This window comes from Apodemus sylvaticus, chromosome 11 (assembly GCF_947179515.1).
Source record: "Apodemus sylvaticus chromosome 11, mApoSyl1.1, whole genome shotgun sequence".
NCBI classification, from domain to species: Eukaryota; Metazoa; Chordata; class Mammalia; order Rodentia; family Muridae; genus Apodemus; species Apodemus sylvaticus.
In genome coordinates, this window is record NC_067482.1 from 24,090,753 (window position 1) to 24,108,735 (window position 17,983).

The 17,983-nt window shown below is 38.0% G+C and overlaps 2 protein-coding genes across 3 annotated transcripts in view; one reads left to right on the forward strand and one right to left on the reverse strand.

Moving 5' to 3' along the window:
- Uba6 (ubiquitin like modifier activating enzyme 6) overlaps window positions 1-9,040 on the forward strand; it is a 68,226-nt gene extending 59,186 nt beyond the window's left edge. The window contains exons 32-33 of the mRNA XM_052198454.1: window positions 759-853; window positions 5,625-9,040. Coding sequence (XP_052054414.1) covers window positions 759-853; window positions 5,625-5,763 — 234 coding nt within the window. The 3' untranslated portion in view covers window positions 5,764-9,040. The remainder of the gene's footprint in view (window positions 1-758; window positions 854-5,624) is intronic.
- A 5,588-nt stretch (window positions 9,041-14,628) lies between these two features.
- The window catches only part of Stap1 (signal transducing adaptor family member 1), a 35,075-nt gene continuing 31,720 nt past the window's right edge, over window positions 14,629-17,983 (reverse strand). For both annotated transcript variants that reach the window (XM_052198758.1, XM_052198757.1), the window contains one exon: window positions 14,629-15,266. In XM_052198758.1, the coding sequence (XP_052054718.1) occupies window positions 15,205-15,266 (62 nt within the window). In that variant the 3' untranslated portion in view covers window positions 14,629-15,204. The remainder of the gene's footprint in view (window positions 15,267-17,983) is intronic.

The window sequence follows — 17,983 nt, forward strand, 5'->3', positions numbered from 1 at the left end:
TTTGGCATGTCTGAATTGTCAGTCTCATTGTTGTTGCATTTTGTGTCTTCTATTAAGTCAGTGGTTCTCAGCCTTCCCAGTGCTGCAACTCTGTAACACAGTTCCTTATGTTGTGGTGACCCCTAACCATAACATTATTTTTGTTGCTACCTCATAGCTGTAATTTTGCTACTGTTATGAGTCGTAATATAAATATCTGTTTCCAATGGTCTCAGGCGACCACTGTGAAAGGGGGCCACGACTCACAGGCTGAAAAGTGCTGTATTTTGGAGCAGAGCTTACTTAAAACACTAGCACTAGAGAAGTCATTCAAGTAATAAAGACAGCTACTAAAGCAGCTGATAGGTCGACCATGTGAGTGTACTGGACCAACAATTGCTTCACACTCTGGGTACATTAGAGGACAGCTTCAGACATTACCATGCTGCCTAGAATGGCATACAGTTCAGTTAACATGTTTATTCTACGCGGCTCCATGGAAGAGCACAGGGCTGACATGCATCTAGCTAAGCACAGCCTTCTATACTGGGGATGCACATAAGTTGTTCAGTTCTGAAATTTTCCATTTAATATTTTTAGGCTCTGGTTAACTGAGAAAAGTGAAACCACAGATAACCACCATAGTTTTTAACCTGTAAAGCTGTTAGAAGGTATAAATAATATTTATATAAGCCTGCCCTCATTTTGGTAGATATAAGACATTTTTACCATGTACTTCAGATGAGGCTTTGATTGTTTCCTTTGGTGTTCACTTTTAGGAAAAGTATGGAATTGAGCCGACAATGGTGGTGCAGGGAGTCAAAATGCTTTATGTCCCTGTAATGCCAGGTCATGCAAAAAGGCTAAAGTTAACGTAAGTATTTAACATACATGCAGAAAAGTGATGACAATCAAAATGTAAGTTCCAAGAAGTTACTGGGATTTATATAAAAAGCATTATTCTTGCTTTATGCCATTAGTAAAGACTGAGGAAGGCCAACAGACCAGCTCTCAGAAGAGACTCATAGGATTAGACCTTTGTAAATTTGTTACAGACCAATCAAGTGTGTACTAAGTAAAAGTAGACCCATGCCTTCCTTCTGAACATAGAAAACTACATTTTTAAAATTGAGATCTAAAACAAGAGTACAGCATGCTGGTAGTTTTGTTTGTTTGTTTGTTTGTTTTTTACTAAAGATGCCTGTTGTGTGTCAGGCTTTATTCTAAGCATTGGGGATACAGTTGTGAACAACAGACCTTCCTGCTTGAGGAATTAGGGAGGAAAAGAACTATAAATGGTAAGGTAATGGTAGATGGTGTACAGAAAGGATAAAGCAAGCAGGGAAAAGGAGGCTGTGTTGTTATATTTAATAATCTGCATAGTCGCTCTGCATGTTAGATTCTTTACCTGCTGATGTTGCAGTTTAGAGGAAGAAAAGTAACCAAAGAAAGCCAAGATCTTCACAGTTGTCTACAAGGCACTAGTTAACCTAGTTCCTCTGTATCGTTATGTGGGCCTTCTCTACTTCTCTCCTTCCCTCTGCATTGCTGTCTGTGTTTCTGGAACATGACAGTCCTTCTCTGGTGAGGGCTTTACTCTAGTTACTTGTAGACTTGAGACTAGGCTAATAGTCACTTTTGGTCTTTGTACTTCCTAAAATGGCCTTTCTGAACTCTCTTTAGCACCGCAAACTATCTCCAGTTGTAGTTTGGTATTCCTGCCCTGTTTTGCTCTCCCTTTTTAAAAATGAATTCTTTATTCGTCAAAAGTTGATGATAATGTACCTTGACCATCATCATATACTTGGATCATCATTATCCCCTTATTCCCTTTCTCCACCCGTTAAACCAGTAGTTCTCAACCTGTGGGTCACAACCGTTTTGGCAAACCGTGATCTCCAAACACATTTATGTTACTATTCGTAACAGCATAGGAAGTAGCATGAACATAATTTTATGTTTTGGGGTCACACAACGTGAGGGACCATATTGAAGAGCACAGCATCAGGAAGGCAGAGAACCACTGCATTAAACTCATTCTTTTCCTAGCATTACCTCCTCCTAATTTTAATCTTTTCCCCCAGATTCTTTTCTTTTTAATTGTGCATGCACCTCCACACATGCAGGCACTTGTGTGGAGGCCAGAGGACAGCACTGCAGAATGTGCTTTCTCTGCACTTTCTCACATGCGCTTCAGGAATTCCCAGGGTTGGATAGAAAGCTCCTACACCCATGGAGCCACCCATACTGCCTTTTAATTCAAGTTGCTTTCACTGGCATTTGTGGAGGGTTATTTGATTTGAGCTTGAGGAATTTACCAGTGGCTACCCCATGAAATTAAATTACACACCTTCCTCCTGTAACCATAGCTATCTTATGTGCCCTTCCTCATTAACTGTGGAACACTGATGGGCTGGTTTTGTGCAACCATTTTTGCTCTGAGTTCATGGGTGTAATAGCTGTGTCCAGAAGATAACATTATACCTTCCCATCCTCCAGCTTTTGCTTTCTTTCCACCCCATCTAAAACAGTGTTCCCTGAGCCTGGGAAGAAAGCTATACAGGGTCCCAGTTAGGGCTGGCCACTCAGTCATCACCTAATCTCAGCACATGCAGTTTCCCCATCCACTACTGCTCACTGCAGACCCAGCGGAAAGCAGAATGTCTGTGAGTAGAAACAAATACTTAGGCGTTGGTTTGACACTGTCCGGTTAGCAAAGTAACCGTAGGTGTTGTTTCACACAGAGACATTGTCTCGAGCCTACAACATCCTCCCTAGCCTTAGATTTTCAGTCAGGGTTAAAGTTTGAAGTCTGAACTCTTGTGTAGTAAAGCTAGACATCAATCAGAATGCAAGTGGTTATCCCAATAACAGCCAAACCACTCTGGTGCCATTGGGCACAACTGAATCCCTAGTGGTCTATTTAGCACCTTCCTACATTATACAGTCCAGCCAGCACTGTGGATCCTTCCAGCACAGTTCTAGCTTCATTCCTTTATATCTTTCAATCAAAGTAGGTGGTATCTTCAGCAGTAGGGTCTTATGTAGCTCAGAAGGGCAGTCAAGAGAAATGACATTGTTTTGGAGGCTTCTGAGGCCTTTCTGAGCAAATCTTACCAGGAAGTTTAAACAAAAGGTAAGATTTTTGTTTAATAAACTATGGCATGGATTAATGGGTTCAAGTGATTGCCACACAAGGGTGGCAACCTGAGCTCATTCCTCAGAACCCAAATCCATAGAAAAGTAAAGGAAACTCAAAGAAACCTTCACACGCATATGCCTTGGGAGAAACTTCTACACATACACAGGATATTCTCACATGGGTATACAAAATAATAAAAATAATTGTTGTTATTATTATTATCATCATTATTTAAATAACTTAGGGCTTTTGAAAACAGCATTATCCACTCATGTATATTTCTTTAAATTTGTATTATAGTTTATCATTGGCTTATAAAATAGTATGCATCCATATGGATATTTGATGGATTCTTAGATTCAATTTTTAACCTCACACACATCCATGTATTACATCCCTACTTAAACTTTTACATTCCTAGTAGTTTTGTTTACTTTTCTATCATGTATTCTTATATATCTATAGATAGATAGATAGATAGATAGATAGACAGACAGATAGACAGACAGACAGACAGACAGACAGACAGACACATACAGAACCAGCTGTACAGATGGTTGTGAGTCATGTGGTTTCTAGGATTTGAACTCAGAACCTTCAGAAAAACAGTCAGTGCTGTTAACTGCAGAGCCATCTCTCCAGCCCCTCTATCACATATTCTATCTCTCGCTGTTAGGCCCTTTCTCTCCCACCCTCCACTCCCCCCCCCAATTAACCCCTTTTAGCTCCCTGACCTCAACAGGCGCCAAATGTTAAACACAATTCTAAGAGGATGAAGGTAGTATCTGAATATGAAAGACAATATGTAACATTTGTCTTTCTGAGTCTGGGTACCTTACATAGTATTATTTTCCAGTTCTATCCATTTTTCTGTAAATTTCATAATTCCATTTTCTTTACAGAAGAATAATGTAAAACATCCCATTGCATGTATGTCTATCCATTCATCAGTTAATGAACAGCTAAGCTGCCTTCATTTCATAGTTACTGTGGATAGAGTGCCCGTGACTACGGCTGTGCAAGCATATCTGTAGTAGGATATACAGTCAGTTCTGTAAGTCCAGAAGCAGTAGGGCTAAGTCTTATGGTAGTATTTTATGTAGCTTTTTGAGGAACCTCCACACTGATTTCCTGTGACTGCACTGGTTTATACTCCATCAACAGTGAGGAAGTCTGCCCTTCCCCACAACCTTACCAGCATTTGCTAATAGCTATATTCTTGATAGCAGTTCTGACTGGGATAAGATGGAATCTGGAGCCGGGCGGTAGCGGTGCATGCCTGTAATCCCAGCACTCTGGGAGGCAGAGGCAGGCGGATTTCTGAGTTGGAGGCCAGCCTAGTCTACAGAGTGAGTTCCAGGACAGCCAGGGCTATACAGAGAAACCCTGTCTCAAAACCAAATCCAAAAAAAAAAAAAAGATGAAACCTGGAAATCCTTTTAAATTACATTTTGCTGATGGTTGAACACTACTTTTAGACATTTGTATTTCCTTGAAAACGCTGTGTTTAGTTCTATAATCCAGTTTTTAAATTGGGTTGTTTGCCACATTATTTAGGGCGTGTGTGTGTGTGTGTGTGTGTGTGTGTGTGTGTGTGTGTTTTAAGTTATGTTTTCTAGATTTTAATCTGTTTTCAGATACAGCTGGTGTTTTCTCTCTTTCTGTAGACAGGTTGCTAGTTTATCTGTTGTAGAGTATTTGCTGTTCATAGAAAAGACCAGTTCAGTTATTTTCTTTTTATCTGTTTAAAACTGTAAATCAGCTTAAAAGCAGGCTATCATATAATAAATGTGTTTGCTTTGATGGAGACATTCTTTAGATTTTTTGAATTGGAATTATAGGGCTACTAATAAAAACAGCATACTATAATTGTACTTTCTAATTATGACTAAACTTGTAACCCCAGACACAAAATGAGAAATCACATGTCTGGAGACAAAATAATATCATCTGTACTTCTCAGATAATCATTATTCTGTCTTTGTTCTATGAAACCTGCATAACTAAAAAGCAACCTGAATGCTAGACAGTCAGAGCCGCAAGATTCCATTGACCACCACACCTGACTCACTTCTTCCTCACAGACTCCTTATCTCTCGCAGAGAGGAGACTACAGTAGGGACTAACCCCCTCTCCCTGGAACAAATCAATAAAATGAAGAATAGACTGCGGGCGGTGTATATTTTAAGATTTTAATGAAACTTAATTTTTTCTCTTTAAAAAGAATGCTAGAGGATCCGTGATGTCTCTAAACTAGGAAGTATAGGAAGAATCACTGTGGTTTTCTTGGATTTTTGTTTCTTTTTATCATGACCAGAAGAGGTCCTATTAGATGCATCTTTTTAATTTGGAGCTTTTAGTAAGGAAAAATTAATGTATAATGATAGGCAGATTGTTATATTTTAAAGTATATATACAAGTCCATTCTCTGACTAGTACTAAGTAGCAAAACGTTCTTTCATTTAATCAAATTACCAAAGTATTTATCTTTGCTTATTCTTAGAATGCACAAACTTGTGAAACCTTCCACTGAGAAGAAATATGTGGATCTTACTGTGTCGTTTGCCCCAGATGCTGATGGAGATGAAGATTTGCCAGGCCCTCCAGTAAGATACTACTTCAGTCATGACACTGATGAGTAGACGTTCCGGAGATACTCCAGGACTACTTTGTTTTGGAAAGTGTACTTAATTCAGAAACTCAGCTCATAATACTGTGGATTTCTTTTTGCCTTAACATAAGGGAAACATGAGTAGGAAACTTTAACTACAGTGAAGAATTGCAAAACATTTTGAAGCATAGTACACATTTGTTGCTTCCTACAGTTTACGATCACAGCAACTTTGAACTGGAATACCATTTTCTAATGCTTACAAGATTGCTTATTAAGCCCTGTGGATGAAAGAAGGAACAAGAAATCATTTATCTATGACCAGAAGAAATAAAGATGAAGAAATTGAAAATAGTAAATTTGTGCTATTCAGAAAGCTAAATCCTATTTCAAGGTTTTCTTTTTTATTTGGTATTTGAGACCCATTATTTCAATATAAGTAGTGTGGCACTGAACTGCTTACATGACTAGGCTTTGAGAATACCATAGCTGAGAGGAGGAGGATGGCAATAGATGACATGTGGATTTAAAACTGTAGTTACACTCGGGTCCTGTTACCTCTGCTAACCGTGCGTTATATTCCTTCCTCCCCAAAGTCAGGACTGTCCCTGATCTGATCAGTGTTGTAAATAATGAGGTAAGATGACATGTTAACTTGGACTACAGGTCAACAGTATTACATGCACTCTGAAACTCATAGAAAATCCATGAATGTGAGCAGATAAATATGGCTAATCACTTGATTGTTAATATACCTTTATTTTATTTATCTGGAGGTCTAACCTAGTCATAGTATATAAGACCAAAATGTTTTATAAAGGGAATATTCTTAGAAATACATGAAAGTTAGAGATTTAATACTAAATCAGTAGTCTTTTTTCCCTTTCCAGCAATGTAATGGAGAAAATATATATATATATATTATTTTTTTTAAAAGGAAGCATGTCATTTCACTCTTCATTCCCAAATTGGGAAATGACCGAAATAGAAAATATTATATTTTTTTAGGTTTTTCTTTATTGAAAAAAATACTCCGTTTCCTGATATGAACAGTTGCTATTAATGATAAAATTGGGTCCATTAAAATATATAAACAGTACTTGACTATAAAATCAGTGAAAACAGTAAGTGAGTCTTTTTTTACAAGGGTTATCATGCATTCTAAACAAGTTCTTACAGCCTCTTGAAGTTACGTGCCTGGAGTTCCTATTCTTGTTAAGACCATTACTAAATACTTTGAATTAAAATTTAGATTGCATCAGTATTAACTCCAACGGTATCTCTTTACACTCTGTACTTACTTTCCATTTACAAACAGTTTAAAATCTCTATGGTAACCAGCTTTTTGTTTCCTCCTTATATGAAGTGTCCATTTGGGAAATGGGATGAGTTTGTGTAATAAAATGTTCTGTTCAATGAGAGACGGAGAAAAGTGGACAGGATCCATCTTAAAGGACTGGCTACCTTTAAAATAAACTATAGTTTTTATCATATACCCTTTGCCATTGTTCGTAAATTGAATCCATGAACATCAAAGGCTCTGTGGTTTAGAACTTAATGAGAAAAAGAAGTCTTTTTCTCCAGTTTTCACTTTTTTTCCTTCTCTTTGGTAGTAACATATTTTCTAGGTAATCATTCAGGACTCATTCAGCCTGGCGCTATTTACATAAGTCTTCATGTATATTTGGAACCATGCTTGGTAGAGTGCTTTAGTAATTAAAATCAACCAGGTTAAGTTGGTTTGTAATTAAACCCACAACCATTTTGCCATTGGGTTTTGGTTTTGGTTTTCTATAGTTAGTGATTATTACTGTCCTTCTAAATTTTACTGAACTGGAAAGCCATAAGGAAGTTAATGACAAAATTTTTTGTTTATTTTGTACTTTAAGATTCTTGGTACTGAAATATAGCTATTGAATACTGGGTGCAAAAAACAAAGTAAAGAAGAAAATTGGTGTTACTCCATTTGGTTTGTGGTTTGTTTGTTTTTTTAATACTAAAAGTAAGAGAAGTTTTAGGTATCATTCTTACCTGCTCTACGGTTCATCGCAGAGAATTTAATTACACCTCTTTTCTGTGGTTAATGCTGCTATTGTCTCCTCGCTTTTATGCTTTGCAAGCAGACTAGTATGGGGCATATAAGTCAAAGAGGGAATGTGTTTTTAGCAAGCTCAAAGCCCTACCTTTAATATACAGGTGCAAAAATAAATGAGAAAAAAGGGCAGAAATACTCACTCCAGGAGAAACTTAGTTTGAGGTTTCTAAAGGTCTTGGAGCAGTTGTGTTACATGCCTTATTCCTTATGCATTGTTCCAGAAGTAGAACTTGGAATCACTATATATTACATTTATAATTTCTCTTTCATGACACATTGTTGGGACAGCATCAGAATACAAAAACATAGCCATAGCTGGGGTTGTAACTCTACAGTAGACAAGTACACAAGATATAAACAGTACACAGGGCTCTGGGTTTGAGTCCTTACTCACAAACAAAATCACAAAGTTTAGATTTTAGAGGAAATACCAACAGGCAATTTGTGTTTGCTTTTCTCTTACTGTATCTTGAAATGGTGTGTGTGTGTGTGTGTGTGTGTGTGTGTGTGTGTGTGTGTGTGTGTGACTTGTTTTGCCTGCATGTAAATGTGCCACATGTATGCAGTGCTCATGAAGCCAGAAGAGGGTGTTGGATCCCCCGAGACCAGAATTACAGACAGTTGTGACCTGCCGTATTCTTCCTTGGGAGCAAACACAGGTTCGCTGGAAGGGCAGCCAGTTATCTTAACCACTGAGCCATCACTCCAGCCCCCAAAGCGTCCTTGTTTTTGAGAAATGCATGGTGAAAGTATAGAAAATGTGAATATACAGTTTAAGGCATAATTTTAAGGTGATTTCTTTTCTAACCAATATTGAAATCAATAGAACATTAGTATCAGAAACCTTCCTGATCCCTCTCCAGTCACAAACCTTTTAAATACCCTTGATAATTACTGTGGCCTTCTTTTTGTATTAACGGTTGCAGTCACCTCGTTCCTTCTGGAGTTACCCCCACTATATATGCAAATCTAAGCAGAACAGTTTAGTTCTGCCTGCTTCTGAACTGTATGTAAAGAATCGTTCTGCATTGTTTTGTGTCTGTCACTCATCATAATTCATCTATGTTTGTTGTAGCCGTACTTTATTGACCATTGCTGTAATACTTTACTGTTGTATTAATATACTAGTTTATTGACTGTTGTATTGACTGTGAATAATGAAGATGTATTCTGGATAATTACAGTTCTATAATAAATGTGTTGTATTCACACATCTCTTGAGTTGCAAATAATGTCAAGGATAAAAATTGCATGTTTGTAGATGTTCTTTTTTTTTTTTAGAAATATTCTCGTTTTGAAATGAAAATATAAGTACATCATTTCCCCTTCCCTACTTCCCTTTCCTCCTCCCAGCACTTACCACGTCACCATCGCTCTGTGCTAAGCATTGAATATGTTCATTTTCTCCACGTTGTAATCAGTTTGTATGGCTTTGGCTTCTGCATTTTGACAGTGTGGTACACTGCAATTGTATTTCATTGATCATTTCCTCTTTTCTCTTATTACAGGGCGTGGGGCACCTTTTCACAAAATTATTGGCCATCTCAACCTTCCATTTTGGAAAGTATCTTGTCATATCTGTGGCACATCTACATTTTGTTTCGGCAGTGATTTTCTTCATTTGATACATGAGAGATCTTTATAAATCATGTTCTTTGTTGTCCGTGTAATTGTAAATATCTTCTGTTCAGAAACTAAAAGTTAGATACTTGGCGGGACCAGTCTTTCGTTTCATAATTAAAACCTCATTCCCAGCCTGGGGAATCTTCTCTTTTGACTTCTAAGTACATTAGTTTTGCGTTTCAGGCTTAAGTTGTAATGCATAGGGAGTTCGTTCTGGACATGATGGTAATAGTATTAGTGTTTCTTCTTTCTAGGACTGCTGAGGTAGCATTAGGACATGTGTATGGCTCCTTCTGAACCGTTTTTTTCTGTCTTAATGACAATATGCTGCCACCATCACTGTAGCTGATATTTTTTTTATGATTGGCAAAATTCATTTTTTCAGACTTAATTTTTCTGTTAAAATGTCATGATCGTTCTTAGCCCTCTATTTTCTGTTCTCAGATTTCTTTATAAACCAGCAAACTGGGCACTCTGGCACTTCTCACTTTTCTTTTAAAAAATTGTTTTAACCTCATTTGTGTGGTTTGTGTGTCCCTGCAGTGTGCAGACCTTCCCGTGTTTATGAGCACCATGTGTGTGCAGATGCCAAAAGAGGGCCTCAGATCCCCTAGATAAGGAGTTAGCAGGCGTTAGTGAGCTGCCCAAAATAGATGCTGTTAATGAGACCCTCTCCTCCACAAGAAAAGCAAGTACTGTTAGCCACTGAACCATCTCTCTAGCCCAAAGAATGAGCATGATCTAATTTCATAATCAAAAGCCTTCCCGAATCTGTCAATTCTCTCTTGTTTCTTCTGTTCTTTCTCTGTATCCAGTTTCCTTTTAATTACTTGCCAATATTTTACTTGAAGATGTACAGAAATTATTAAATAGCAGGATATAATTTTTATTTTTCAGGACTTCTCCCCCACCATACATACACATACTCATCTTTTGTTTCTGCCAAAAACCTAGGTACTAGTAACCTAAAATCACTTTGCTGGAATTTCATTCAGGCACTCCAATTTCCTGGCCCTTCAAATGGAATTCAAAGTAGAAAGAACTTTATATTGTTGAATCTCTTAGTTCTTGTCTATCCTTAATCTTTTAAAGTTCATCCCTTCAAAGTTTCAAACGCAGTTTAAAGTTAACAGAGTCCCCACATCTTGACTGGTCCTGAAAGCTATCTTAGTTTTTTCTTAACCAACATCCAGCTAAACTAAAACTCAAGAAGATGGAGCAGCTAGAGAAAGGACCTAAAGAGTTGAAGAGGTTTGCAGCCCTGCAGGAGGAACAATAATATGTACCAACCAGTACCCCCACAGCTCCCAGGGACTAAACCACCAACCAAAGAGTACACATAGAGGGACCCATGACTCCAGCTACATATGTAGCAGAAGATGACCATTTCAGACATCAATAAGAGGAGAGGCCATTGGTCCTGTGAAGACTCAATTCCCCAGAATAGGGGAATGCAAGTCAGGAAATTAGGGGGACAGGGGAGGGGGAATTAGCAGGGGGAGAGGGGATGGGATAGGGGGTTTTCGGAGGGGTAACACAGAAAGGAGATACCATTTGAAATGTAAATAAAGCAAATATCTAATAAAAATGAAATATGAACTCAAAAAAAGAAGATTATTACAAAAACCATATGCTTTGAAAATACTGATGACTTAAAAACTCATGCTTAAAACACCCTAATGAGCCAGGATCATTGGGATGTAGTACTGGAGCATGTGTATGGCATCAGATCTTTAATAATTAAATTTTCTATATCCTTGTGTTTTAATAAGCTATAATGTGAATTATTATAAGATTTATATAAAAAGTCACTTATTTCTTTGCTGTTTTCTCCCAGAGTGTATTTCTGGTTTATACATCCTGAAGTAAAATTATTAAGTGCACTTATGGTGGTTTAAGAATGGCCTCCTAGGCTCATTTATTTGAATACTTAACCAGAGTGCATACTGTTCAGGATTAGGAGGTGTGGCCTTGTTGAAGGAAGTGTGTCACTGGGAATGGGGTTTGGCTAGGACTCTGTGTGTGTGTGTGTGTGTGTGTGTGTGTGTGTGTGTGTGTGTGTGTGTGTGTGTGTGTGATGTGTTTGCCATGTAGCTCTCAACTACTACTGCAGTGCCATGCCTGCTCCCATACTCCCCATCATGATGATAATAATTCACTAAAGCGAAACTATAAGCCCCTAATTATATGTAAGTACACTGTAGCTGTTTTCAGACACCGGAAGAGGGCCTCAGATCTCTTTTCGGGTGGTTGTGAGCCACCATGTGGTTGCTTGGATTTGAACTCATGACCTTAGGAAGAGCAGTCTGTGCTCTTATCCACTGAGCCATCTCTCCAGCCCTTATAAGCCCCTAATTAAATACTTTCTTTGATAAAAGCTTCGTCATGGTGTCACTTCACAGCAATTTAACAGTGACTAGGACTGTAAATCTAGCTTCTTATATTTTCCTGTTGAATTGTGTTTTGTCAGTGTGAAATATCTTTGTGTCTTGAAGTCTTCTCTTTAGCAATCTCAGGTTTCTTTTTGGTTGGTACTCTCAAGGAATACCTCTAACTTTGAATCTTTCCATACTCTAATTTTTAGACATTTGCCTAGTGTATGCCTCACATGCTTGGATTTGGTGGTCAGGAGGTGCTGATGATGTCATCTTCCCCAGACAGTTCTTCAGCATCTGTGATGGTTTGGCAGGCTCCAGTTGTTCTCCGCATCCGGGGAGTATCTCTCCCGGCTTCTACACTGTTCTCACCTTTCTTTTTTTATACTTGTGTTTTATATGGACATTTTCATTTCTCCCAAAATATGTTTACTGATTTTTATGGCAAATTCTTATTTAAAATACATCATGGCTTCTGTTTTCTTAAGTGATAAGCATTTTTTCTCTTAAGTAGTGGTTTTTACTTTATTAAATTCTACGTGTTCACACAAAATAAAACTACCTTTGGCAAATTACATATTCCCCAAACAGCAATATTTCCAAAACCAAATACTCATATAGAAAACCGCCACTCCCTGCCCCTATTTAAGACTTCCATGGTTGGGTCCCTTGTGCTCGCTTCCATTGCACATTGTATCTCTTGAAAAGTTCACTCATAGAATCTGTTTGTGAAGAAACCCAGAGACTCCCATGTGAAAAAATTGAGGCTGTTGACAGCCTCAGGTATCAAATGTAAACAAGCTTGTAAAGTGATTTCAGGTCTAGACTTCATAGAATAGGGTCTAGCCATCCTTTCCTGTGTTGACCTGCCAAGTCCATGAACATACTGTGGTAAATTTTAGAGTTCTTTATTACATAAGTATCAACCTTGTGATATATCTCCAGCTTATATTTCATCACACATTTCTTTACATATTTTATTCTGTTTTATACTACAGTGTCTGAATTGTATTAAGACAACAGTCAATACTTGTATTTTTAAACAACTGAATAACTTTCTTTGGTCTTTTTAATATCCATTAATACATTGGAAATATGTATTTTGGGCTAGAGAAACAGCTCAGTGGTTAATACCACTGGCTGCTGCTCTTTCTGAGAACCAGGTTCATTCCCAGTATCCCAGCTCACACCTGTCTTTAACTCCAATTCCAGGGTATCTGGCTCCCTCATATAGACATACATGCAGGCAAAACACCAATGCACCTTAAAAGTAAAATCTTCTGAAAGTATTCTAATATCTCATGGCTTCCATATTTGCTGCCGAAACATCTGCAGAGCTTATTTCCCAGTTAAATGTATTTATGACTTTTTAGTACAAACTTTTTATGCTCTGGGCTTAGATTTCTCTGTTCTTTGCAGCCAACTGTGTTGTTTCACCAGCTTTACAAGTCTAGTTTTTAAAAGATGTTAAAGTTCACAAGTCTCTTGTTTCAGAACCTCATTTGGTGCATAAGCTGACAGTGCTGTGTTCATTATCAACTTTCTGTTAATAATACTTATATTCCAGATCTAAGAATTCTCATTAACACTAACGATCCATTTAAAAAAACAGCCTTACCTGATTTTACATAAATTCCTGCACAGAAATTTAACATAATCTCACACTTACAAGGCAAAATTGTGGGTCAACCCTCAGAAATCCTAGCTCAGTAAATTAAAGGGAAGCTTAGAACTAATTAGCTCACTAATTAGTTGACTGAAGCTCCATAAAAATATAGGGCTTAAGAGGGAAAAAACGGGACAGCCAGACAATTTAAGACTTCCAGCATCAAAACTGAGAATATATATTCTTTTTATTGTCATTTAGTGGCGGTCTTCTCCCTTGGTCTCCTATAGCCTTTCTTCGAATCCTAATCTCTTATTAGCATCTTTATAAGATGTTTAAGTTAAGAGAATCTTAATCCACTCTACCCTATTTGTTTTTGTTTTGCTTGTGTGTTTTTTAGGTGAGGAAAAACAAGTTAAATACCTAAGTATTAGAACCAAGAGTAGAATATAAACCATATCATATTGTTGGGTTTTTTTTTTTTTTAGAACAGTCTTTTTTTTAAGATTGATTGATTTATTTATTTGATATATGTGAATACACTGTCGCTCTCTTCAGACACTTCAGAAGACGGCATCAGATCCAGTTATAGATGGTTGGGAGTCACTATGTGATTTGTTGGTAATTGAACTCAAGACCTCTGGAAGAATAGTCAGTGCTCTTAACCACTGAACCATCTGCTCCTCATTTTGTTCTTAATTCCATGATTCTTTAACTCTGTGACTACTGAAATCAACTTAGGAATTTCTTTTCAAAGAAAAGAATAGTATGACTGAAATTGTGATTCCAGAGATCCAGTTTGGATGGAGTTTCCTTGTTTTTTAAAGAAATGAATCCCCATAGTTAGCATGTATAGTATTAAATTTGAAGCAGTGGTACGTATTTTATTGTCCTTTAAAGATATATGGGTTAGTTTTGAACTAGCAAAAAAATAGCATCAAAAAAGAACGTAAAGTGCATTGTAATATGTGGCATATGTATAATACGTGGCATATAGCATCTACACCAGAGGGGCATTTCCTAGTTCATTTCCTGTCTGTGACCACCAATCTAGATAATTTAAATAACTTATGAAAGGGCTTAAAAGGGAGGAGTATAGGGGGTCAGATGAGTGTGGCTAGGCGGCGTGGGGGAAGGTGTCCAGGCGGGCCCTTGCCTGGGCACCTCTGCCCCTGAGGGACCACACACACACAGACATGGTATAGAATAGAGTTTATTCAGAATAGGGGATGGGAGTTAGTGGCAGAGAGGTGAGAGAGTGTGGGAGAGCAGAGAGCAAAAAGAGAGAGGAGGAGCAAGTAGCCCCTCTTATAGTGGGCCAGATCTCTGGGGCGGGGCATACCTGGCTATTGCCAGGTAGGTGTGGGTGGAGCTTAGACAAAAGCCCAACAACTTATATTTGATTAGTCTGATCAGAGTACACTAAAAACCTAGTTAGGGTTTAGGAGATTGGTAAGATTTAGGGGAACTAGATAATTTGCAATGCAAATTGTTTATGTGAAATTGAAGCCAAGAGGGAACAGAAACCTGGCTTTGGAAAGTAATTTTTTTCTATTTAATGCAAAGAAATGCATGTATCAAGTTACTCTACAGAGAGCTGGTGGTAAGTAAATTACTTTCCTGCTGATAATCAAATTATATGCTACATCATTTTATTCTTGTGCCCAAATGAGTGAAACTAGATCAGGGAAATAGAGGTTGTTTTCTTTAAAAGTGAAAGTCTTCCTTTTGAAAATAAATACCAAGATACATGAAGGCAGAGGTCATGTTATTTCATGCAGTGTGTGGAGCTTTCTTAAGCTGCTCCCTCCTCTCTTCTTTGTTGGGCTCTTGACCTAGAAATTATGAATAGAAAGTCTGATCAATTAGTGAAGCGATACTACAGGACCAAGTGAAGCTACTTAAATAGGAGTTGGTTTTCTTGTTCACCAACACCGGCACTATGTTAGTATTATATAACTAGATGCGGAATATCCAGAGCTCCCAGGGACCAAACCACCAGCCAACTCCAGCCCCATAGGTAGCTGAGGATGGCCTTGTTGCACATCACTGGGGGGAATGGCCTTTGGGCCTGAGGGGGTTCAGTGATCCACTCTAGGGGAATGCCAGGGCTGGAAGGCAGGAGTGGGTAGGTGGATGTAGGAGCACCCTCATAGAGGCTGCGGGGAGGGGAGACCTGGAAAGGGGATAACATTTGAAATGTAAATAAGGAAACTATCCAATAAAAGAGAAAACAATAACAACATAACAAACAAACATAACAATAACAAACATAAAAATGAAGCACTTAAGGGGATAGGTGTGGCAGGGGGCTTTTCTCAGAAAGTCCTTTTTTTTTTTCCTCTTTCTGCTTTTGAATGTTACTCTCCAGAAGCTTTTCTGATTTGAAAAGGCTCCCCTGGCTGCTGTAATTGACCTGTTTTCCCTATCAATAACAGTAATAAAAAATGAATCAGATACAAGGCATTTGAGTAATATTCTCTTGATCACAAAGCAAATCAAATCATTTCAGTCAAATAGCAATAATAATCTGGTTGTCTGTTTTTATTTGGTTTTTGTTTATTTGTTTGTTTGTTTGTTTTGATTTGGATTTTTTTCGAGACAGGGTTTCTCTGTATAGCCCTGACTGTCCTGGAACTCACTCTGTAGACCAGGCTGGCCTCGAACTCAGAAATCCGCCTGCCTCTGCCTCCCAGAGTGCTGGGATTACAGACATGCGCCACCACCGCCCAGCTGGTTGTCTGTTTTTAAAATCATTTACAGTTTAAGTCAGCAAGCTATGTTCCATTTATTTTAATTTTGGTTTTGGTTTCTTCTATTCTCTGTTTTCTTCACTCCTGGACCTAACTCCCCAAAGAAAACCCCTTCTGGCCATAGAAATCAAGACAATGGGCTTAGAGAACTAGGAAGAGTTGGAATTGCTTTTACATATTTTTTCTTTGTTTGAAGAGACAGTGCCTAGCTCACAAGACAGCCCCTTGTTTTACCTAGATGACCAGGAATAATGGTCCTTAGGACAGAGAAGTTCTAAAGAGGTAAGAACTGGGAAAGAGAGCCACCTAATTTACCACTTGTGACACAGATGACATATATCACGCTGAACAAAAATATACTCATATAGGCCAAAGATCTCAATGTAAATCCTCCAAATGCTGAGACTGCTAGAAGGCCATATACACAGAGCCCTACAAGAGAAAGGTGTAAGAACGTTCTGAATAGTAATTCCATTCACTCAGGGAATAAGGCCAACAACTGACAAATGGAACTTCATAAAACTAAAAGTTTGTATAGCAAAAGAAGCCCAGAGGGGGAGAGATGCATCAGATAGAGGTTAAGCTACAGAATACATAAACAATGTTCTTAAATAGTCAAAAAAACAAGTGACCTAATTGAAAAATTGGCTATGGATCTGAAAGTTCTCAAAAAGAAAAAAAAATGACTATTATCTCAAAGGGTAATGAATATCCTTAGAGAAACGTAAATCAAAATTAAGATCAACAATCACAAAGCTAACAATCAAAAGCTAAGATCAACAACTGAGTAATTGCTGGGGAAGTTGTAGGGAAAAAGGATTCTTCATTTACTATTGGAGAGATTGGAAACTGTTTCAGCCGCTCTGGAAATCAGTAGAGATTTCTCAAAAAGCTAAAATTAAATCTACCATATGACTGACTCAGCTGTCCTTTCCAGAGATACTTGCTCAGCCATGTAGTTTGCTGCCCTGGTCACAATGGCTAGAAAACAAAAACAATCTAAATGTCCTCTAGCTGATGAATGACTTCTGACAATGAGGTGCATCGGAGGCTCTGAGAGCTAAGCTGCGGTGTGGACCATGCCCAACACCTAGGACAACATCTTGAGGTGTACAGACCCAAAGCAGCAAAATGAAGGAAGCTGGCTCAGAGCTTCTTCCCACAGCAGCTGAGACAGCCGCTTCACCCTAGCAGCAATCATGTCTGCTTAAAACGAGGAAGTGTTGCAAAGGCTTTAGAAGGATGTAAAGACTTATCGCAACAATTCTCAAAATACCCAGACTGAAACCCAAAATTACTTGATAAAAAATAAGAAACATTTTTATACACAAAAAGCTAAAGAAATGTGACCAGTTCCCTAGTTCTCCAGAGAAAATCTCAGAAGTCAATAGGAAAGCCACCAAATGTTGGAATTATCAAATGGATTTTAGAACAGCTACATTTGTTTTTAACTTGAGGTAGAGCACTTGTGGAATAAATGCAGAGTCTTTGTCTGACCTATGTTCTCCAGCCCAAGGATAAAGCTCCAGAGTTTAAGATGGAATAAAACCATACTGAAACCTAGAAGGTAAAATATGAGAAGTAAATTCGCTTAGTAAAAGCACACTATGTCTCATAAGCAAGCATATTTTTGAATATCGGGCAAATCCAACACATAATACACTATAACCAAGTGGGTTCAATGAAAGATTTGATAAACAGTAGAAACTATGTGTGTATATATAAATAGTAAAGACACCTCATTAATCAACTAGGGAAAAACTATCTGTGATCATATACAACATATGTAGGAAAACAGT